The sequence below is a fragment of the Agelaius tricolor genome, unplaced genomic scaffold, assembly GCF_023055355.1.
Source record: "Agelaius tricolor isolate 1412-34295 unplaced genomic scaffold, bAgeTri1.0.p SCAF_8, whole genome shotgun sequence".
NCBI lineage: Eukaryota > Metazoa > Chordata > Aves > Passeriformes > Icteridae > Agelaius > Agelaius tricolor.
The window spans coordinates 40584556-40609461 of record NW_027269268.1 but is presented as its reverse complement, the minus strand read 5'-3'; the positions used below and the strand labels follow the sequence as shown (position 1 = coordinate 40609461).

Below are 24906 nucleotides of genomic sequence, written 5' to 3'. Positions count from 1 at the left end.
GACAGCCTTGGCTTTCATATTAGCTGGAGTGGGCAACTGACCTGGCTAAAAAATACCCTTTATCTTCCAGCATGAAAAGAAATGCGGGCAGGAGAGAAGGAAGAGGCTCACCAAGGTGGGAAAAGAGGTGTCATCCCATCAGTTTAAAGTAGTTTTGAAACTGCAGCTACAGAGTTCAAACTTAGATGCACTCCTTTAGGTATTGGCCAAAAGCAAAGGACACAGCAATCCAGGAAACTCTCAACCTTAAATCTTTCATTTAAAGTTTGTCTGTGTTTAAAATTATACTTAGTAGTATTCTCACTCCCTAATTCTGGAAAGCCTCTCACAGGTTGGAGCCTGTAGGTCTGTGCTATAAATACCATCTCTGATCCCCAACTGTCTTTTTCAGTGACATGTAGCCTCTGCTGCAGGGAACAGCAAGATCAATGTTGACAACCAGATAATAGCAGCACTGGAAATGTGAAAAGGGAGGGTACCTTCCCAAAAGCTCTTAACCTGAGAAATTCTGGGGTGGCAAGCAGGAAGAATTTTCACAGTACAGTCAGATTGGCAACCTCAAAATGGTCCAGGGAAGCTCAACCCTCTTTGACCTTCTCCTGTGAAAAGAGAGCAAGCCACAGTCTGTTGTGACCCCAGCCCTTGGGCTGAAGATGGTGGCAGAAGAATGCTGTCTCTAATCCCCTCCCTGGCTGCAAACCAACTTGGTGAAGTCCATTGCAGTTAATGTCTGCTAGCAACTGTTTGTACTGTTTCTATGCTGAAAACCTTTCCGGGCACTCTTAAGTGGATTTATTTTAGATGATGTGCATGTTGCTAGCAGGAGCCTACGTGCTGAATGCAGATGATGGAACGTGTCTTGCTCCAAAGATCACATTGCAGTTGTTTCCCTGACTTAAAGCAAACAAGCAAAAAGGCAAACTAATGGAAAACTGGTGCGTTGAAGAGCTGTGCAAAGTGATTTCTTTAGTTTAAGAGCCCAGTAAAATTCTATAGTCTGGTGCTGTGGTCAAGAATTAATAGAGGCCTGAAATACCTGACACTGAATTCTCCTTGTCTCTGCATTCCTCACTGTTCCTGGATTAAAGCCACTTGCTTCCTGCTTGGCATGGTACTTTCCAATTGTAATGCATTTCCTCTTAAATGTCCAGAGGTCTAATGATACTATTGTAAACCTGTTAAAATTAATGCTGCAGAGGAAACAGCTTAGTTAATTGCTTATGGAAAATACAGAGATAGGCTGAACTATCTGACTGAGGGACATCAAAACCATTAACTATTAACCTTTTGAAAGCTGAAAAGCCTTGTGATATCATGTGCAAATCTGCCCCACGGCTTAGTAGGAGAATTGCACATTCATTTATGGACAAGCAATAGAACTAATGGTCTAGAAAATTAATATTGCAATACAAAGGCAATCCTCAGCTCTTTGGAGTGGTGTCCTTCTGTTAAAGTCCTCATTTTTGCCGGGTATTTGTTTGTTTCTGCCTCCTCATTTTCATGTGGGAAGCACTATTACTTAAATGGTGAATGTCTGTTTTTCTTTGGAGCAATAGTGCATGCTGATTTATTACTGCATAGTGTGCGAAAGGGAGTTTTCTTTTCAGGATTTTCAATAAGGGGAGAGTATTGAACTTGCTAAATGTGTGCATGCATCCAAGTGTGTACTGAGTTCAGCTTTTTTCAGTTCATTCTGTTACACTATTTCATTGCCTTGGCTTTTCTCCTTTGAACTGTAGTAGTTCTCATGCACAATTTAAAACCAAGCTTATGTTACCCCATAAGGCCAATGGCAAACATGATGCTTCCCCCCTTCTCCTTTCTCTTCTTTTTTAGTCATAATGTTGGTATTATTTGGTCTCCTTTTACTACTAAAGAGATGTTACTTGACTTAATATGTTGCAAAGTGGCATTGGTGTGGTGGGAGGCATGTTGGACTGAGTGCCAGATTGTGACTTACCCTTGCACCTGTTGTGGGGCAAAATGTTTCAGGCCTTAAAGTGATAGCCCAGGCTGCTGATGCTCTTGCTGCTTGCCATTTATAACTGTTGGGTTGGATGGGTGCTGTGTAGCTTGGTTTCACAGCCAACAAATCCTATGGGTGTTACCAAAAGTTCCTGGATATTTCTCATACCTTTTCTTAATGAAAGCTGCCTCACTGCTGTTGTCCTTTGAATACTGTTTCTCCTTTGGTTGGAAGAGGCTTGCTGTTTTTTTCCAAAACCAATCCCAACTTTACCACTCCTGCCTAGCAACAGCATTAGGGATCTTAGAGCTAATGCCTGCTGTTGGCTAAATTACCTAAGTTGTCATTGAATTGTTATCTTTCCATTCAAGCCCTGATATAATGAAGTTATAGAGGTTCCTGTGAAGCTGCTCAGTGAGTGCCTTCAGGGGGAAGCTGCAGGGCTGACTTGCTGGTAATGGGCACAAGAAGATGCAGCACAATAAAAAGCTCAAGTGTCAGTGAGACATAGGCTTACCCTGCAGGCAGCACCCAGTCTTTGGCTGACTACAGGAGGGATCCAAGGTCATTTTGGCAATTAAAGAGAGCTGAACTGTGAAGCAGGTCTGTTTCCTTGGCCAGCAGTGCATGGATCAGGAATGCCGGTCAGTGGTTTTTGGTTTTAACCTCCTGTCCTTCCTATCTCCTTCTGTCCTGCAGCCCCACAGCAGTGAATAAGACCATGCTATAAATGCTGTCTGCCTCTCAAGCCTGGTTTCAGACCAAAGCTGGCAGACCTGCTAGATAAGAAGTGTGACGTTTATGTATTCATTTCTGGTGTTACAGGGATCAGCCACAAAGTATTAGCACAACTATACAGTATGTCCTCTGTTATTTAAAAGTTAGGATAGTGGATAGGTTCAGTTATTTGAGGTTTCAAGTAATCCAGGGCAATTTTCAGTGTAATTAATACATGTCAGGAATTTGACCCTTGTGGGGATAACACTAAGTTCCAGATAACTGAGGTGATACTGCAAACAAGTTGTGAAAATTGTGCCAGAAGACTGTCTGCACTGGTCAGCAGCACCAGCTAATAAAATATCTCAACTTTTGATCTAGAAAAATATTTCATGCAACTTTCACTTGGCATCTGCAGAAGCAGAAAAAAACCCTTATTTTTTTACAATTCCTGGATGTTTTCTTTCATTGAGTTTCTCCTGTTACCCCTGTGGGGATCACATAGTAGTTGCTTCTTAAACTATAGCAACTGCATGAAAAGGAAAGCTTGAAATGTTCTGAGAATTCCACATGCACCAGACACAGATACACTGTTCTGCTGTACTGTTTGTTTCTTTTCAAAGAAAAAAGATGCAGATAAAAAAAAATAATAACTACTACTACAGGCTTGATACTGTGTATTGGAAACAATGTATTTTCTGATATTTCAGAAAACAAATTATGAACAAATGCAGGAATTGCATCAATTATTGGCAAAACTAGTTGCACACTGGTAAATAAAACAGAATGGTTCCCAGGGAGTGCTGTCACAGCTCTTACAAAAGCCTCTAAAGATTTAAAGAGAAGTAAGTACATAAGTAAATGTTGTGGGCCAAAAGAACACAAAAAAATTCTAACTAAATTCAGTGCTTAGTGACAGACTAATGTAAAAAAGTGGCATGATGTAAAGTTTGTCACAGGAGGCTGAGTTTTGTTTTGCTCTGTATGTTTTGAGAAGTCAGGCTAGATTGGTCTTCTCCCTTAGTGTACAGGCCTGTATTTTATTTTTACACTGCAAAATAGTGACTGGGTGGAATCTATGTCAGTGGTCTGGGTGGAATGATGTGTCAGTGGTCTAGAATTTTAGACAAGGAAGAAGCAAGATAATTACATCCTCTTGGACAACTGGTGCAGTCCAACCAGACCAAAAATTTGAGTAAGCAAGGTATTAGCAGAATTATTTTAGAATGGTGATGATATCTTCAGCAAAAATGCAACAGTTTTCCTTGTTCTTTTATTCTATCTGAAACAAACCAAAGAGCAAAATTCAATCCAATATTATGATTAGTTTGAACGGAGTTTAGGAGCTGTATCTTCAGACCTGCCTGGCCTCCATTTTTGTGCATCTCGAGTCTTTGAATGACACAGTCAGCACTGACCAAAATCCATTTTCCTGCAAAGTATCACCTTGCTGATATGAATCTCCTCTTCCCTGTTATCTATACGGCACCTCAAGTCGATTCAGGAGTTTGTAATTAAGAAAAAACCACATAGATACAGTAAAAAGGAACAGAGGAACAAGGTACTTGTCAGCACAGTGTTATCAGCAAACTCAGTATCTATCTGCCACTGGCATTTCGAAGGCATAACTACTGCAGAATTTTGGGGAGAATGATGGAACAGTTCTAATGAAATTTAGAGGAGCCTATTCATAAGCACTGTGTGTGAGAAAAACCAAAATCTGCCTAGAGTCAGCACCCACAGTATTAGACTAAGTTGGCTAGTTCCCAGCAGTGTTTGAGACCTTAAATGCTCTTTAGTCCTTACCCTCTGGTTGATCAGAGATTAATCACTTGCTTATTTAAATACTATTACCCAATCTCTTGAGCCACCCAATCCTGATTAAAATTTACTTTCTAAATTATGATTCTAGAGAACTGAAACTCCTTGAATTCCAGACCTTTACATATTTTTGAAGAACTGAGAGTTCTTAGTGTTCTCACACTTGCATAAAAAATTCTTGCAGAGAGTTTATCTTTCCAAGAGTAGTTCACCTTGCTTTTTCTTTTTCATTTGGCTGAAATTTGATGAGCAATACTAGAAATCTAGTACTTAAACCTTAATACAAACTATTATGTAAGTAAATTACACACCAAGAACTTCAAAGATTGTGGTCAGTGTTCTCCATCACAGCTTCCAATATAATTTATTCTCTTTTTAAAGCAGCATAGAAATATTCTCTTCTTCTATAACTTTGCAAGTTGGAGAAATAAAAATGCCAGACTGAGGATGGGAAGTAAATAAGAGGAAAAACAGTCAACTGCTCCATTCAGGATAATGTAAGGTGGAGTTTAGGATATGCCAGAGAATGCAGAACCCTGGATAACCTCTGTGGTGTGGGTGTGGGCAACTCACTGAACAGTCTACTTGGCTTTGGCAGCTCTCACCCTTGCTCAGGGCAGCCACATCAGCTCTTGCAGGAGAGCAGCTTGATGCCAGTGCCTTTCCCATTTGAGGGCAAATGGCCCAAATGGCCTTGGCAGTGCAGCACAGCACATTTAGGGATTTCCAAGAAGCCAAAAAGCCCCAGAAAGTGGGTGCTGCTCAGGTGCTAGCTGACTCTCCATGGTCTCTGCAGTCACAGACATGCTGAAGCCCCTGAGCAGCTCTGGCATGTACACAAAGAACATGTAGAATATGTGTGACCAGGGTCTGGTGCCTCCTCAGTGGGTGGGCTCCCGTGCTGCAGTTTGGGCAGTGTTCCTGTATGGGGGGATAGGATGTACGAAAATTAAGATAGTGCAGAAGGTAATCTCACACCTGAGGAGTTGCAGCTGTACTAATCACCAAAGATTAGGAACAGGCCTGCCTTTAATAGGCCACAGCTGTGTCCAATAAGAAGATGAGTGCTACAAAAGAGTGGGTTAGCAGGTTGTGCTGTGAAGGGACTTGGAATTTTTTGGTTGTTTTGTGAAGAAGGGGGTCAGTGCTGCAAGGAGCTGCCCATGAGCAATCACTGAGAAGGTATGGGACTTTTGTAATAAGATGATAGCATTCCTGCATCACCTAAGGTGGTTGCATAGCTCTGTAGCCCCTGTTTTGGATGGGGCTGCATCTGTTGACCTTGTAAAGCCCAGGTAGCTCTCAGTAGGGCCTCCAAATTTAAGGGCTGATTGGCTTCAGCACAGTGCTGAGCATTAGCTGGGTCAGTGCATTGAAGCAAGGCACCCTGTGTATGATGAATGTATTCCCTAGTCACTAGGAAAGGCAGTGAAGAAGTGCTTGCCAAAGCCAGTAAGTTCTGCTGGCCTTGAGCTGATTTTGGGTAGCCATGTGTAACATTTGCATTCTCCAGAAATCTGCATCTATGGGAGTGGTTTGGAGGTGTGAGCTGGCTGGGGATTGGGACTCTGCAGTGCTTTAAATCAGCTGATTTGCTGCCAGCTTCTTATTGGTGCTGGAGCTAGTACAGCTGCTTTCATGGTCTTTGATGCCTGGCATAATAATCTTGCTAGACTCTACTGGTTCTTCTGCCTAGATGTACCTCTCTCTGATCAACTCTGAGTCCTGGCCCATTGCTGGGGAAAGGAAAAAATCACATTTATGTTAAATTTACCATTTTCATTTATACAGTCTCATCAGCTAAGTTTTATTGTGTTTTTTATGTGGCTTTAAATTGAAACAGTTTTCAGAATTAACAGGTGAGGAGTTGGAAGCTTGTTGTTTGATCATGCATGAACATCTCTGCTGGCCTTATTTGTGACTGTTGTGAGCAGGAGCCACTGGTTATACCCAGGTAAGCTGAATTATAAGCATGATTGGCTCTTTTCTTTTAACAAACAAAAGATTTATCTCTGGTCTGGCAAGGACAGAGGGTAGAGTATTAACTGAAGTTTTAAGAATAAATTATCAGTGATAGCCAATTTGTTTTCCTTTACTGTTCCCTTCACCAACAAACAATACAAGTTATTTCTGCCATCTTCACTGCTTAGATCTTGTTTCTAAAGACCTGGTGTGATCCATGTGGTGAACACATCTTCCTGCCCTTGTTGCTTTGTGGATTCTGAGGGGAGAGAGTGTTGCAGTAGTACACCTCTAATATGTAGAAGAAAACTGAACAGCAGGGATCTCAGTCCTGTAAGAGGACACATCCTTTCCCATTCTCTGTTGTGCTGTCCAAAGACATTGTGAAAGAGCTGGAAAAATGCTTTGCAATTAGGAATGCACCATATTGAAGAAGACTTCTGTTCATTCTCTCTTCCTTTAATCATTGATTTTATTCAATTAATTTAAGGAAATTCTGCTTCTTAAATACATTATATTATCATACTATATGTCATTTGTCCTGAAAGCTTAGTCTTCCCAACTGCAAATTACACTGTCCTCCAGATGTAATCCATGAATCCCGATTTCCAAATGCCTCTTCAAAGACATGCTTTCATGATCACTATAGACTTAGTGAACAGTAGCAATTTAAGTAATTTAAGTAGGCTACTGTGTAGTTAATCTAAGTTTGCAGTTACAATAGCTTTAGAAATAGTCATGCTATTTCTTGAATCTAGAGACTGCTTACTGATAGTTGAAAAGGAGTGGAAAAGAAATCATTGCCAGACTATTGGATAGTTCATCTTGCCATGAATATTTACCATTAAAAAAAACCTACCAAAGCTGGAGATATTCAAGATCACTCATAATTATGGCTGTGCCATCTAGACACCAAATGTATGTTTTCATATCTGGGAAAAAAAACATCAGATACATGGATATAGTATTGGAGTACTCAATAATTTAAGCTGTTATACTGTATATGGTCAAAGTCACAAATGGACACAGATCTATTGAGCATATTTTTGCACAGATACTTTGATTGTCTGTAAAATTCACTTGCAGAAAATTAAAAATTATGTATTTCCCTTTCCTTTTCCTCACCAAAGTAATTCTAGACACCTAAATATGAAAGCTTTCTATTTATTTTTTTTAGTGGAAGTAAAACCAACAAGGTAGGTTTTTCATGGGGAATGTGCTGGAACTTAATTCAGTAGAAATAGCCAATTTTAAAAAAAATTGTGGTTTTTGGACTTGAACAGCTTCTTTTAGAAGTGTTTTAAGGAGACCCCAACCTGTACATTTAAAAAGTCCAGTACGTTTTATGTAATGTTGGCATGAAAATGCAAAGCTGTGAGTGGGGGGAAAATGTATGTCAGGTATTGTGTAACAGCAGCAAAAATATTTCTGGTGTTTATCAAACCTTGAACACCACAGATTAGTAAAACATATTCCTTGGCAATAAAGAGTAGATGTTTAATTTGAAAGGAGAAGTGGAATTTGTTGCTTTTTTTTGCAGAGGTCATGAACTGACCAGGAATGAGTCCTCCTTGGCAGTTTCATTGTTTTGCTGTTTGCCTTGGGGAATAGAGATTTTAACAGCTACTGCCAGGCCCCTGGCCCCCACAAGCAGCTTTCTTGCATCTTTTGAGGCCCACCTACAGCAGCTGTACTTGGACAGAGGGATGGAGAGGCCCTCCAACAGCTCAGGATGCAAAGTGTCCTGATCCCTGCGGTGGATTGCAGTCTACTGAGAGAAGCCCAAATATTGACAAGTGTTACAATTTTCTGGCTTTAAATGGAAGATAGCTTTGCTTAATATACTAACCAAAAGGGAACATACCGTGTAAAAGAAAAGGGCAAGAAAGTAAAGTCATGCTAGAAGTGAGTAGTTACTGCAATTAGAAAAAGTGTTGAGGCTGCCAGGTGGTGGTCATACATTCAGTTTTAGAGGTTTGATGTCGTATTGATTTTAATTTTAGGTACTGATTTCTTTTGTACCTTTACAATTTCAGACCTTAAAAATAAACTTCAGAAAATTTCAGCTGTTCTCTAGCCCTGAATGCTCAGCTGGCCCAATATAACTGGATGTCACAAAACTTCAGATTATGTTAATCATGCACATATTTTCATTAAAACCTTGTATTTTGGGGATTTTACAATTGTGATGAAATCTGCTTCTGTGCCTGATTAGGAAGACAGCTGATAAATTACATGGGGAAGGTAAGAATTGAGATTATACCTCCAACACAGTTTTGTGTCTCTAATTAATCAGGTTCTTGTGTATCAGGAAAGCATTATGTATAATTCTCAGTATTGCTCATTTCTGTTTCCTTTATTTTTTTGTCCTTGCCATCTGCTTTGGATGTAGTGACAGTGAAAAAATAAAAGCAATCAGTAGGGATCACAGCTTGAGAAGTATTTTTAAGGTAGTAACCTCTGAAGCTGCATGCAGAGGCACTGATTATGCTTTGTGTTACCTGTACTGGTTTATAATAGAGGATGCTGGTCAGATAATTAAAAATACAATCAGACACACCTTTTCAGGTGGACAGGCTCATGATGCAAAGAATTTTCCTCATTTTCTTCTCTGCAAGACCCACTCCATCCCAAAGGGTTTTTTTTTTATCTGATGATTTCCTGGAGCTGAGTCCCTTGAAGAGTCAACACTGCTCTTCCTGGAAAACAAGGTTATTTTCTCTACAGTCAAGTCAAAATATAGAAAGCAGGTGTTGGGTATCAGTGCCCTGGGATATCAAATGTGATCAAAGGGATCCCATGAAGCTTGGACTCTGCAGGCAGAGAAAAGAAGGAAGGTTATGTAAAAAAAAAAGGTATTATCTTTTGTAGACTTGCTAGTATAACTAAGGAAAAAATGGAATAAATCTTAGCACACATATTTGCTTTGCATAGGTAATCATCTTTACCACCAAAGTACCCCTCTTAGTAGAAACACATAAATACTTTTTTAAAAGTATGTGTTGTGCCATGGCTTAACACACAATTGCCCTGACAGCAGTCTGGAAAGGCACAGGTTTATTCAGCACTGCTTGGTTTAATTGATGACCATATGTAACACATGAAGGACTTGTGTTGGAGATTAAGCTGTTTGTGGCACTCCTTTGGACTACCCTAGGGCTTTACCTTTTGGGTGTATTGCTCATGAGGTAATTCAGCTTTATTTATCTATGGGTTTGGGGTTTTTTTTGTATGCAGAGTGATAGGCTTTAACACTATGTCTAGCAAAAAAAAATTACTCTCCCACATTTAATGCTCAGGTTAATTTCTTTGGTGATCTCCTTTACCTAAATTTTATTCCCACAATATCTGGTGTAGTGGTTCTTATGACTTAGAACTTTAGATTTGAAGTCCATGTATTTTTGTTTTCTTTAAGCAGTTTGTTTGGGATGGCTGTCTTTTAAGTACTTATAAATCCATAGTCAGACTCTGTACTTTTCTTGACACTTTGGGTCTATTCAAACAAACCAAACTTAGGAAACAGCTTGTCTCCTAAAGTTAGTTGTGACTTTCTTGCCCATTTTTATATTTTGCTGTAGACCTCATTTGTGGGGACAACAGCTGCAGGGATGTGCTGAGAAAGGAAAGTGACCAGTTTCCCCAGAGGATGTTCTGACAGAACCATTGCGGCACTAGCTGTGGTTTCAGGGTTGAAACTCTAGAGATCTGTGTTTAGGTTAGTCATATTCTGCACTCATAATGTGAGTGCAAATGAAGGTCAAATTTATCTGTAGGACCTTTCTTCCTCTTCTTCAGACAGACAGTACAGCTATTGCCAGGAGGATGGAGAAAAAGTAGCTGCCACAGATGGGAGCTCAGGTTGCCCTCAGAGCATGATGTTGTGAAGCTTCTTTCATTCTTGACTCTTTTGTAGCTCTTTCCCCAACACACTCTGACATAACTTTTCTATTGACCCACTTCATGGCTTCACCAAGAAGGCAGAGTGAGATAAGTCCTTTCCATCACCACAAAAGGAGCCATGCTTTATGTTTTTGCTGGTTTTGTGGTTTTACCCCTCTGGCTCTGGATTTTCAAGGTGAATTCCCAGTGGTTTCTAGGAGTGCTTCACTACAATTCACTGTATGAGAACTTGTTTTTAACCCTGCTCTTTGTAAACTTCTTTCATGCACAAAAAAAAAAAAAAAGGTGGATAACAGAAGAAGTCATAAAACTGAGACCAAATCCCTCACAAGCCAAACACTATCATCTGGTATTAAAAAGCTGAGGGAGCGAATGGCAGAGAAGGGGTGGAAAGGAAATGTTATCCTCTTCCTTGGCCATAGTGGGGCTGTTACCATAGAATATGGCATCAGATAGGCATCCCCTCTTCATGACCTGGCAAAATCAAACATCTGTTTGACATCTGCCTGTGATTTCATCAGCATCAGAGCTAGTGAATAGCCTGGAAATGTTTGGGTTTTTCCCTGCCTGCCTATGTTCTGTATTCAGTGCTGTAAACAAAGTCATCTTTAGGGTGTATCTTGGGTTTGGCAAATCTAAGGGAGTTCACATCATCTGATCATCATCTGCTCTCTCCCCCAAAGACATGGAAGTTGACTGAGTCCCCATTTGTTTAAATGTTTAATTCATGCCTTCTGGGATAATGACCTGATGTAGCAAGGGGTGATATCAGGACCTGCTTCACTAGTGAAGTCATAGGGTCAGCCTTGTACTCATGCTCTGTGCACTCCTCCCACCCTCTCGTGGTTTGCTTTTGCCTGTTGGGTTGAAGTTTGCTCTTGCTCATGTTCTCTCCTTTGCTCAGCTTCCATCCACATTATTGAAAAATTATAAGTTTTTATACAATCAATAGCAGCATCAAAGTTGTGCACTATCTTCTTGCTCTAGGCACTTGTAGATTTTTACCCTAGCAAGCCTGGCTGGGAGCAACAGGATCTAAGCACCTTGGCACTTCCAGCTAAGTTACCTTTGGAGTCAGGTACTGAGACACCCAAAAGGAGCTGGGGTTGTTTAGCCTGGAGAAGAGGAGGCTCATGGTGGACCTCACTGCTCTCTGTAAGCTCACAAAAAGAGGTTGTAGTGAGGTGGGGGCTGGTCTCTTCTGCTGTGCCTACAGTGAGAGGACTAAAGGACATGACTTTAAGGTGAGACAGGGGACATTCAGACTGGGTATTAGAGAAAAAAAAAATCACTGTAGGATAATCAGGCATTGGAATAGGTTGCCCATGGATGTGGTGGAATCACATCCCTGAAGGTGTTCAAGAGGCATCTGGATCTGACACTGGGTGATGTGGTTCAGGGATCGCAGAGGTACTGCTGGGTGGATGGTTGGACTGGATGATCTTGAAGGTCTTTTCCAACCTTGATGATTTTATGATTCTTTATTTTTATCTTCAGGCAGACTTAGATATTATGTGAAGGTAATTCAATTACGTTTGTGGTTTCTGGTGTGTTTTGTGTAGTTTAACTACAGTACCAACTGGCCCATTTCTTCACACCATTTTAAAGGTGTTTTTTGCCTTTCTGACAAGAAAGCCGGACTGTTATTGAAGGAGACACATATTTTCCTTCTTGGCTGCCCAAAAAGAAGCAGAAGAAGGCTGGGCTTCCTGGCTTCCTTCACCAGCCTCTCTGGGGTGCGCTGGAAGGTTCTACCTGTGGAGCCGGGCAGCGCCGTGCCCGCGCGGTGATCCTGCTCCTGCTGATGCAGTCTGATCATGGCGGTGTTTGTTCTCCGCTCCTGCCCCTTGCCTGTGCGCTCGCACGATCCGCACCCAGCGCTGCCCTCCCTCCCTCCCTCCGCGCCGGGTGGGTGCGGGCGCATCCGGGGCTGCGGCTGCCCTGGCCCGCTGCCGCCCCGCCGCGGGGTCGCGGCCCGGGGGAGGCCAGGGTCGGTCCGGCTGACGGGCTGGTAAGTCCTGCTTCCCCTCCCTGCTCCCAGGGATCATCTCTTTATGGTGTTTTTTTGGTTGGTTTTTTGACTGTTTGTTTTTTGGTTTTGGATTTTTTTTGTTTGTTTGTATGTTTGGGGTTTTTTTTCCCCCACTAGGATTTAATTTTTGTGAGTGAGGCTATTATGTGCCAGAATCCTTTGGGGATGTGAGCATCCCTGTCTCCCCTTTCTCTTCTGTTCTCCCCTTCAATTCTGGTGCACTGTCAGCCTTCCTCTTCTGGAGATTAACCATCCTCAGCTTCTGAGTGAATGTATCCTAACTATGATCCATTTCCTTCCAAATCTACTGATTTGGGGTTTGCCACAGAAAACAGTCTTTTATGTAGTTTTGCTAGATATATACAGCAAAGCATATTGGATGAATAGTAAAACACATATACACTCACACACACATACATATTGTTAAAGATATGTATATAGTTAAACATACACAGAAAAGCATCTTGGAGAAATAGTAATGCATATGTACATATGTGTGTGTACCTCTCTCTTTCCCCTTATATATATATGCATACATATATATGTATATATATAGATTGATTTTTTTCCTATATATACATATATATATATATGAAAAGTTCCCAGTCCTTCTTATAGAAGATTTTTCCTGGTGGACTTGAACTGAAAATTCCAGTATTTCAATGAACCTGTGAATCAGGCAAGATCCACTGCTTTTATATAGATAAATTATCACCACTACTTACTTAAAATGGAAAAATAAGGGAATTAGGAAGAAATGTTGAGACCAAACAAAAAGCTTTTGAGAGTCTATTGGAAACTTCTCAGAAAAACAGTTTGGAAATTTTTAATTTTAGTGCTCTTCTCATTTATTCTGGAGCAGGGAAAATATCAGCATTCCAGAAATGAAAAAGGCCACCTGTTTGTCTGCAGCTGTCCTGCAAAACAGAGTAGTGCTACTGGCAGCTAATAATATCTTCAGCTTGCAGAAGTGGCATATATTTGGTATTTTATTCAGTACTCTGGGCAGATATACAGCTTGGCTTGCTTTTATTTTCCCCAAGTTTATCTGAATATCTCATACGGGCCATGCAGTAGCACATGTGACAAACGATGGCTCCGCAGTGCTAAGCTGTAGAATGGATTTGCAGTGAGAATACAGTGAGACTGTTTTGTATGTATTGTGGCGGATGAAAGGAATGGAAGTGGGCCAAATTCAAGCTGTTTGCCATTGCATCTGATCAGCAGATCCTATGGAGAGAATTTGCCTGCTGTGAATATTTGATTCTCGCTAGCTTGAACTATCTTGTGTGTTGGCAGTGCTACTGTGTGAATTTGCAGTGGCTTTCCAGGGTGTCTGTTCTGCTCGACTGCCAATTTCTGGGAGTTTTTTACAGCGTTCAGGATTTTGTGCTCCGCTTTGTGCATGAGGAAAATCACTTAATGCTATACAGTGAATATTTTTTCATATTTATAACACTCTGATTAAAACAAAAAAAAATTAGAAGTGAGTAGTCTGTTGACTTTTCCCTCTCCCCTATTCCCTCCCTCCACCTTCATAAAGGCGTAACCCCTCTGCCACCTACTCTCTCTGCATTACCTTCAGATGATTGTCCTGGCAAGGTGATTTTGTAGTGGTGAGTCTGTCAGATTACACACCAGAAAGGATGAAAAGGTGATGGTGTTGAAATGCAGTTGTGAGAGAAGGAGCATTTTTCCCTTCCTTCCCATGCATCCTTCTGACTAAGTTCTCAGGGAGTCGGTGCTCTGCACCCTTATCTGTCATGACCCTTCTTACTGGTTCATGGCTGGCTTGCCTGGGAGCTTGCAGTTTTGTGTTGGTTAATTTTTTGTTTCTGAAATTCAGTATGGTGAAACATTTACATTAATAATTTTTGGTTTTCAGTACTTACAAGTAAATGACATTGCCTGTAGTGCTGATGTAACAGTAACTGTCAGGACTCTGCTGATGCAAGCAGAAAAGGCTTGGCATTTAACCTATCAGTGTATCCTATGTCTCTCCCCACACTGAAGTATTTATCTTCTCTATACAGCCTATTTAGACTTTCTGTCATTTTACAGATTAAGCATAGATAAAATTGTATAGCTGTGATATCTATAGGTTACAGATGTATAACTTATAGATCTATATAAATATAGATATTTATGGATATAAAATTTTATATATTAAAATGACAGAGAAAATTTGCAAAATAAATTTGGGCTGTAACCTATCAGCTTTTTCTTCCTCTATGTGTATGAAGGACAAAAGCCAGAAGATGATTTTTGATTATACAGTGGTGTGGGATAAAACCAAGAGGAGCCAGCAAGAGACAGTTGCAGGTCCTCTGGGGCTGTAGGAAATGATGTGCTGAGCAAATGACCAATACTCTGTCTACTCCAACACTGCAGCTGCAGAAAGTAATGGCTGAGAGAAAAGCAGTATCATCTCCATTTAAGGAACTGAGGACATTGTGTGATAGTGCCTTGTAGGGGCTGCCAGAGGGACCAAATTCTTGTTGAGTGTCTTCTGAGACCACTGTAAAAGATAGCACTCTGTTAGCTGAGGCACAGCAGCTGGCCACCCTGAGATCCTTGCCACTGCAGTGTGACCCATTTGCATGACCTATTTAACTCTGCCAAGTTGTAAGGAGCTGGGCAGGCACATTAAATGTTTCTTTTCAGTCACCCATTTAAAGTAAGAATGGTTTTTATATCTTGCTACTTGTAAACCTGTTTTTTCTGCATTCTTCAGTTTCTTGAGCAATGACAAAGACTGGCGTTTTTTGACAAAAAGTGCATAATTTCAGCTAACAGACACTGAACAATAAATCCTGTTGAAAGATAAAAGCAACATTTTCTGAGAACCGAAGAAATCAGGACCTGGTCAATGCAAGGTGTAGTAATCCTGAGAGAAAGCTTTGCTGGGAGCTGGGTCTTAACTTTAAGACTCCTTTCTCCCTTTAGTGGCTTAGGAGTGCTTTTCTCTAGTGACTCAATGGAACTAACAAATGTGAATTTCATCTGTACTAGAGCAAACCAGGAAAAGTTTAGTTTTGCAGTAGTATGGGATACATTTTTTGGCTTGGGGTTAGGCAGCCTAGGCAGGTATCCTTGAGTAAATATATCACTTGAAAGCACTCTCTTTGTTGGATTTTTCTTCAATCCTTTTAAACAAGTGCCATTTTTAGAACCATTGGGAAGTAAAAAATATGAGATTTTTAGCAGAAGCTTCTTTCAGGGCTCACTGATTGCATCTTGTTGGCACATGTGGTTATTTGTGCCCACACAAGATACCAGCTTTCTGAGGAGTTGTTTGGGTGTTAGTGACTTGCCAAACATTATTCATATTATGACCATCAAAATAAAAGCATGAAGCCAACAGGAGTAGATGACACTGACTTTTGAGAAGCAGGCATTTGTTCATCAGCGGAAGAACCAAGTTTCCAAATTATGTGGCTGCCAAATAACTGGTATTTTTGTTACTGCTTATCATAACTCAGAAATCAGCTTCTGGCATAAAGATGGATGCAATTAGTTATCTTCAGCATTCCTCCTCCTTTGATTGTTTTCTAAGTCTATTAGGTTACTATGATCTCTATGTCCAGTATATTTTTTGTTAAATTTGGAAATGCTGTTAGGAACTTTTTTTGAATGCTTTTGCATTTTTATTTGATATATTAGATTTATGCATTGCTCCACAAGCCATTTGAGAGTGACCAGGACTGTCCTCCATCAAAGACTAAACATAAGAGTTATTCATGATGCAGTTGGAAAAATTATAATGCAAACAGTAAGCCAGATGGAAAACTTTACAGGCATCTTTTCATGTCATGAATGATGCTGTCTCTCTGGGTTATGGGTTCTCTGCTCTCTCAACTGCTGTTCCTTCCCCCCCTGGCTCCCCTCCAGAGCTGTTAAGTTTCAGCCAGGGAAGAAAGGGAGATTTTAACAACTCTGAATTTCCAAGTCTCTGTTTTCTGTGGTGTGGCTGGTGAGCTTTGTGTTGAGAGTGTTGGCATGCAGAGAGCCACGGCGATTTGCATGCTGCTTGCAGAACAAACAGGGCTGCTCTCCTGAGCCCCAAGAAAGGCTGGGAGCCTTGGAGCCAAAAGATGTGGGAGAGCCCTGCTCACCAATCCTGCTCTGTCATGCAGAGTGGGTAAGAGCTGAACACCACCAGGCTCCTCTGCTTCCTAGTTTTTATGAAAACAGGTCTCCACCACATGCTGTGGTTCTGCTCCTCTGTGATTCTTCATGTGGCAGGTTAGCTTTAGGTTTGAGATGAGATTCCTCAAAGAATATCAAGCTGTACGTTTTATCTTTACTTGTCATCTACCATTGCAGTTGCTGGTCTAGAAATGTATATATCAAAAAAATTATTCTCTACTAGCTGCAAGATTTATCCCTGTAAAACATATTCACTGGTTCTGAAACAGGGGTGTGGTGTACATGCACATGTACAAAACCTGTATTAACTGTATATGCACACATGCAGATTCAATCTCCTTGTTGCAAACTGAAGTGTCATCACTTGGACTTGGTTTGAAAGAGACAGATCAGTTTTTACTTAGCCTTTCTTAGTTATTGACTTTTAATTTTTACACTTTGCAAAGAGTAAATCCTCCATAAGAAGTGTTACAAAATTGGGTGTTGTTTCTTCTTAGAAACAGTGGCCATGTGAAGTGCAGCTTCAAGGTTTTTATTTCAGGAGAAAGCACCTATCTCTTTTCTCAGTGGCTTCTGATTAGTTTCCTTTGGAGAGGCAAGAGAACAGTTGTGTTAACTGGCTTGCTCATAGCTAACATGCAAAGTGTTTTCTGAACAATTTGCTCGCTTCAATGGTGGCAGGCTTTTTCGCATCTACTCTTCCTGCTCCCTTCAAAAATCCTGATTTTCTACTCTGTAACATGCTGAGGTTGTGAGGCAGCCTCCAGCAGTAGGTGGAGAAATCAGTGGGCCTTTTCCAGTTAAAAAAGTTGCCAGCATCTGTGTTTGAAAAGAAGTCAACAAGCTTGTTGTAGTTGTATATCTTGGAAAAAAGAAGAAGAAAAAAGTTTCATACATATGTGGTTTTCAAACAAAATCTACACTGACCTCTTAAACTATGTGACTGGAAATATCTTTGGTTCTTCATTTAGCTAATGGTACGACTGTTCATGAGCAGTTACTGAATTAGGGAGAAGTTGGACTGGTAAGATTTTTTTTTTAGTAAAGGAGAGCTTAAAGTGTTGAGATTTTATGGTTTTTGTCTCTTTTCAGGATAATATCATATTATTCTTAAGAGGCTGCAAAGAACTGGGACTTAAAGAATCTCAGCTTTTTGATCCTGGTGATCTGCAGGACACATCAAACAGAGTAACCATCAAGTAAGTACAACAGTAGTTTGTGACTAGCACGTTACAGCCTCAGGTGCATGTGATGCAATAGTAAATATTTAAGAATGAGCAAAAAGGTTATAGAACTGTAATTAGTTAAAGGCAGATAGGAAGCAGAAGTTTGGGGAACGTTCCATGTTGGGATGGATAGATTGTTCTATTCAACAGGTTTTGTGCCAGAGACATCAACCACAGCTCTGCAAAATAGGACAGCACTTGGAAAATGCTCTCTGGCCCATGATGTGACTCTTGGGGATGTGCAGGCCTAGGAGTTGGACTTGATGGGCCTTGTGGGTCCCTTCCAACTCCGTTTATTCAGTGATTTTGTGAAAATCCTGTCTTAGACAATGAGATTCTGAGGGACTTAGGGGTTTTCCTAATCTAAATTGATGATATTCTTTTTTTGTCTGTCCAGCTCATAAAATATTGTAGTCTGGTGGAAAAGAAGTCACAGTTCTGCTATGTCAGATTGAATTGTTCTGATGGTGAAATATAGGACAGTTAGAGGCCCCTCAGATTCTATGAGATGCATAAGCATGGTCTCTTCACTTCCCTGCAAGAGCTGTAGCTTGAGACATGCAGTAATTGGACTGAGGAAGTCTGTGAGAACTGGAAATGCCACAATTTAGATAGTTTTTCACCAAAACCTCACACCCACTATCACACAAATTGTGCAGGCCTCCCACCTTTTAAAAGCAAAACCACCCCACACTTTCATAAAATTTAAAAAATTTATAATCAGTGTTTCTTAACTTCTAAATTGGTATTTGAAAGTTTTCCTGAAAGTTTTCAGTCTATCATGTCATGTTACAGTTATAACAGAAGTTGTTGCTCTACAGACAAGCAAATGCTGCTGAGTTGATTGAATGGTCTAATTTCATTTGGCCGAAAAGATCACTAATGAAATCCTGATCAGACCTATCTATTTTAGAGAAGCATATGGAAACAATTTACTAAATTTCAGTAGCATTTTTTTTATTCCTTTCTGGCAACTGAAGCTGGGCAAGTTTTCATGGTATTCAGGCACTGTCTGGGAAAATTCAAAGGCTCTGAAAATCAAATTGGCCGGTGTCCTTGTTTTAAGGTATGCCATTTTTTGCTCCTTCCCAAGTTTCTGGCTCTAACATGAGGTTCTTCTTGCCCTCTACATGGCAGTGAGTGGAGACTATGTCATGTATTTCTTCTAAATCTGATAATACTTTGATAAAATGGGTTCTTCATGATGTGCTGTAAAATCATCATGATGATTGACTGGAGAGAGTTGCAAAACAATCCATAATCTTCATATAAAACCCTAATCTCCATATGAAACCAGAGAGGAAGTGTCTTTTTGATAAAAAACTTTCATCTTTTGGGGTTGAGGATAGATGGAGTACCTTGGTGGAGGCAGGTTGAGAGGCTTTGACTGGGGTGGAGCTCAAAGCAAAGCTGTCACCAAGTTAAACCTGGCATCATAAACCCTGCAGAGCTGGCCTGGGCCTCCACTGCATATGAGGGCTTCAGAGAAAGCAGCTGTGGAAATGAGCCAAATGTTTTCCTAGCACTGTCCAAGTTCACACTGAGTAACTGAGTTGAGGTGTACAAGCCAAGTCCATGACTGTTTTAGAGAAATATGTTGAAAGCTGCATTCTGCTAGCTAGTTCCCAAAGCATGAAGGTGATTTTTTCCCTCTTTGAAGATTTTTGCATGATTTTTTTTATACGTGGTGAAAATATTATTTGTGGTAAAGGATGAGTATGACAATATTGCACATGATTAAGATAATCACATTTTGCCTTTTTTTTCCATACAGATGTTAATTGAGGCATGTATTAGATCTATTTTTTGGATCATTCTGCTTATAAAAGTTATGAGCTAATGCTGTAAGGAATTTTTTTGTGACTAGTTAAGCAAGTCTCTTTCCCACTGTTATTTTACTAAGAAAAAACCAGGACTATTCTATTTTTCATATTGTGTGGGTATTAGTGGACAAAATTTTGGCTTAAAAAGATATCAAAAATACTTTGTTTACCATTGCCTATATTTAGACTTTTATTGTTCTAACAGATTTGAGTATATTTATTTTTGGTTTTGCCAGATAAACTTTAATGATGGAATGGTCTTACTGTTAGAGTAGTAGACAATTCCACTGTAAATAATCAGGACACAATCTTTACTAAATCTCAAATAGTCTTATGTAGGTTTTAGCACCTAAATATATGTATTTCCTTCTCTTTTTTATGCTTTCTTTGCTGAATTTTGAAATGTTGTTTATGTTTGCACAAACTTTGTACCTTGTTTTTAACATAAAACTGCCACTCTTCCATGAACATAAGAGAAAAAAATGAATTGAGAAGGATGATGCCATTGTTCAGTCTGAGTGCTCAAGTATACGTTTAAAAAATAAATGTTTTCCATGGCACATTCTGTTCTAAATGGCAGGGTCTTTGTTGCTTCATCCATTCACTTTGTTCTTTGTAATGTTTGTTTTCACAGAAGCACCTGCAATATTTCCTTAATGTTTGCTGATGCCTCTTATGCTTGTTCAGTTGCTTCCAGAATCTGTATGGGTTGCAGAGCAGAATCTGACTGTTGGATAACTGCAGAATGTATTTTAGCAGTGAGGACTTTTGTCTTCCTTTTTAAAGAAATCAGCAACTCTGTTTAAAGGAAATATTTTGGCATTGTCCTACTTTACTGTGGGAGCATTATAAACACATTTTCTTCTTGTACTTCCAGAATTCCAATTTAATGATTGAAATAATGGTGACAAAATACTCCCATGCTATGAATAAATGAATGTGTGAACTACATCTTCTTAGCTTTCATGTATTTCCAGACAGCAGAAGCATTCAGCAGGCTTTTGTTAGGGAAAATGTGATCTGCTGCATACAGCCTCTTGGAAAGTATGTCTACTTTCTGATTTTTTTTCCTTTTTTTTTCTTATCTTTGCATGTGTTTGTGTGTGCAACCAGGAACATTGACTATAGTAGGAAGCTGAAAAATGTAAGTACATCATTTGGAGTTTTTGTTTTTGTCTGGTTAATCCTGTTACTGGCCTGATCAAGATTATGTCAGTAAAAACTGAGTACATGACTATTGCTGAAAAGTCCCTCTGAATACAAACCTAACTGGGTTCTGCTGGAAATTTAGGTAGAGCAGCTATGGCAAAGCAGCCTTACAAAAGAAATAAAATGGAGACATTTGTCTCTTCTTAGATGCTCTTAGATGAGTGATAAACCAAGTGATTTCTGTGCTGTCCAGTGTGGTGCTTGCTGGGAATGGTCTGATATGACCATGAAGCCACACTTCTGTAGCCCTTCCCAAATATATAGGCATAGAGTACAGTTGCACAAAGCATTTAAAATGAAGCAAAATGGTCATTAAATTGGGATGCAAGGCCTTACTATGAGATTTGCTAGCTTTCTCATTGTTCTTCCAAATAAATTAGTGCTTCCCCAGAAAGGCTATTTCCATTTAGCTTCAATTTCCTCTTAATTTAAATTAAGGGAAATGGTGTTGGATCCTGTGCTTGTTAACTAGGAAAGAAAATGTCTAAACTTTGCTGGTCTCAGTTTAAAGCCTAGCACGCTGTCTGTCCTTAGTTAGCTGTAAACTGGTATAATTTTTGTTTGGCTCACATCCCAATATCCTGATAGGAAATGCCAAGATCTTTTTTAATAACTTTGAAAACCAGTAATTATAACTTGCATGACTGGAGGTAAAAGAAACAAAAACCCAAAGAACACCAAAACCACCCCTCCCCCAAATTGTTTCATCCTGTCTTTCCCATCATCAGTAGAGTAGTATCTTCTGCAACCAGCACACAGACTTTTAGGGGAAGAATTCAGCTTTGGTATTTTAACACTCTTTGTGGGCACTGGCTAAACATCTTTGTACAGATGTGTTGCTTTAAAGGTGGAGTTTCAAAAGTATCCTCCATAATGTGCTTGCAGGCAATATATGCTTTCCAGGTGCATGATCCTGCAGCCTCAGCTGGCAGCCAGCTGGAATTGCTTGCAAATGTGAAATTTTCTGCGTTTTTTTCCAAATAAAGAGAGGAAAAAAAGAGAAAGTGATTAAATGCTAGCAGAAATAAATAAAAAACCCCAAAATACCATAACCTTCATCAATGAACTCAATGGCAGTTCCCTGGTTACTAGAAACACTGTTATTTGCAAATGTTTTCATTTAACTTGAGAACATATACTGTAAGACTTTTTTGCATTAAATTTGTCAAGTGGTGTTGGTTGAAGGAAAACAGTTCAGATAAAGGTTGTTTCAAGACAAAAAAAATCAGGACTAGCAACACCACCTCCTTTTGTTCAGCCCAGTAATATAGATTTCGATGTAATTTTTAAAAAGGCAAAAGTTTTTGAACTTCATTAAAAATTTTCCTCAGTATTTCATGATATGTATACTACTTTTAAACTAAAGAAAAATATAAACTTTATTTATATATAAAATACATATTGTACATTATGTAGCACAGTTGTTAAACAGAAGGTCTGTATGATGTATCCTTTTCTGACAGGGCCTCAGCTGCAGTGCTGCATAATTTTGGACATTGCACTTAAATGAAAAATGAAGATGCTAGTGCAAGTTGATAAGAAAAGTCTAGTCTAGCATGTTGCTGAGAAGTAATGTGGATACATGTTTTAGGGAAGAAGAGTCCAAGAGATGTCTGCTCCCAGTGGAATAGACCCCCACTTTGGGATTTCTGCTAGTCTTGTTTCCTTTAGTTCACTATATAGCATGAAGTATGTGGCCCTGTCCAATCAAAGCATAAAATACTGTATTTCAGTTTATGAATTTTTTTTATACAGTTAATGACAACTATTATTTATTATTGGCTGCATCTCTTTTCCACATCAAAATATTTCCTGTTTAATCTGCAGTTAAATACTTTGCAATGTCATGGAATATGCCAAAATAATGAACATTAAATGAGAAAAAGCCCTAAGTTCTAGGGTGATGGTTTGTCATTTTTAACCAGTGCAAAACACTGAATTTAATTGCCTTTGATGAGCAGTTTCCAGTCCAAATAGCTGCTGCACAGGTATCATTAAAGACATTGCTCTAAGTGGAGACATGTGGTGCAGAAAAGGCCTTTCCTTGCATGGTGTAAATGTCAGCATTTTTGTATGTATTGGATTTGACCATCCTAAGCATCTTAATTTCTCATTTTCTAAAACAAGTACAACACCAGAAGTGTCAAGTCAGATATCTTTGCTACTTGCAAGAGTAATTCTTGGTCCTTTTCCCTCACCAGTTTTGAAGGGATTTTTGAGTTATGGAGAGATATGAAGTCAGAACTTGAATGAAATCACTGACTTTTATGCTGTACTCTGATAGAAATGACAAGATGCTCATGGCTTTTGATTAATCTTGGGCTAAGAAATTCTTAAACTAGCAGAAGCCTGGAAATAAATGTTCCTGTGTCATCTGGTTACTTACATTAAGGTGATTAAAAATGGGACTCCCTTTTCTGTCCTTGAAATAGACACATTCGAGATGCTTTTAGGCAGGCAGACATTCTAGATACTTTTTTTATTACCTTGGTCTGAATAGTTTGCATTAATGACTACTAATATTAGCAGTCTTTAGGGAGTTTTTTGTATTGAATTTAAAAACAAATGTATTTATGTGTGCCTTCTAGAAGTTTCAAGTCTCTTTGTGTAGTTGTTCTACTCAGTTCCATATTTTCTGTTTGTTTTTCCAGGCAGACATAACACTTTTATTATTTTTAATTAAAATAACAGGGAGATAATATGTTAAGTTACATATTTTTAGGACTGTTTAAACTTTCACAGTTGCCTGATGTATTTATGTTTAACCTTTGACAGACACTTCCCTTTCAGTTCTGATTTATAAAAAATCTTGTGCTGCTGTGCAGCTTAGAATAAATGAGGGATGCTGCAGGGAAGTCAATCTAGCTACAGGACTGTGTAGATGGATGTAGATGAAATTAATTCTTATTAACTTCTGCAGGTATTAGTCACCATTTATTGGCTAGGGAAAGCAGCAAACAGCTGTACATCATATAGTGGATCAACCCTGAATCTGAAGGAGTTTGAAGGCTTCCTGGCGCAAATGAGAAAGGTATCTTTTTGTTATGTTTTGGGAATGGAAATTTACTTCAAACTTATTGCTCTCATAAAAAAACTGTTTCTTTCTAAATATGGGAGAAGGGGGGCTGGAGTGCAAATTCCTTAGTAAGCCTCTACTAACATCAAAAATGTTTCTGATTCTACCAAACTGAAAACCACTTTGGCAGACAGCTTTGTGGTGGCATCAGTGATGCAGCAAGTGATGTCAAATAGGGCTTTAGAATTGTCATGTTGCTCTTTCATCTTAATTTCCATGTGTTTTGGTTTGATTTTCATTTATGACAGAAGTTTTAGCTAGAAGAGCTGAGATTCAAAAGTAACATGGTAGGACTCACAAAAACATAATTTTTTTCTTCTTTAAAACATTCAGTCTCATGGGCAGCTTTTTTGGTTTTTTGTTGCAACATAAAACATCAAACCAAAGGATCTAAATAAAGCTGGAGCGGAGGAGAAGGAGATTATGTTTCACCAAAGGCATAGTTAGGATAAATCTGTTTTTTCCAAGCTCTAAATTCTGGTTGAAATCCTATTTGGTGGTTTATGATGAACTGTTCTCTGTTGGAAGAGAAAAGTTGTGATTGCTGCAGGGCGGTTTGAGGATTTTTGGTTGAGCATTCTAGCATGCCCTGAACCTTGACATCAGACACTTAACCTCATGGCTAATGCTGATGGTTAGCACTGATAACCAAACCTGCCTTTCTTTGGGATGGAAGGGGCAAGGAGCTAGTGTGGAAGAAGATTGGGAGCACTATGTGCTGGCACCACGTATGTTGGACATAGTGCTCAGGAAAGGCTGTGCAGACACATTCTGCATCCACAAAGAGCCTTGTGCCTGCTATTCCCTCCCCACCACAGGTAATGGCCATGTCATCACAGGCAGTAGGATTTGGGGACCATGGGAGACTCTCTGGACTTAAATTGTCCTTCAAATCTGTGCTGCTGCAACTGTACCGGCTGCAGGTCTTCATTCTGGGATCTCACAGGGCCAGAACCACTGGAGAGGAAGAAATGCTTGTCTGACTGATAGCAGCTCCTACACCCTGGTGTGACCAGAGAACCTTA

The 24906-nt window shown here is 39.6% G+C and overlaps 1 protein-coding gene across 1 annotated transcript in view; it reads left to right on the top strand.

Moving 5' to 3' along the window:
* The window catches only part of LIMCH1 (LIM and calponin homology domains 1), a 188776-nt gene that overhangs the window by 90741 nt on the left and 73129 nt on the right, over positions 1–24906 (top strand). Inside the window, exons 4-6 of the mRNA XM_071432482.1 lie at positions 17640–17746; positions 20710–20740; positions 23726–23836. Coding sequence (XP_071288583.1) covers positions 17640–17746; positions 20710–20740; positions 23726–23836 — 249 coding nt within the window. The remainder of the gene's footprint in view (positions 1–17639; positions 17747–20709; positions 20741–23725; positions 23837–24906) is intronic.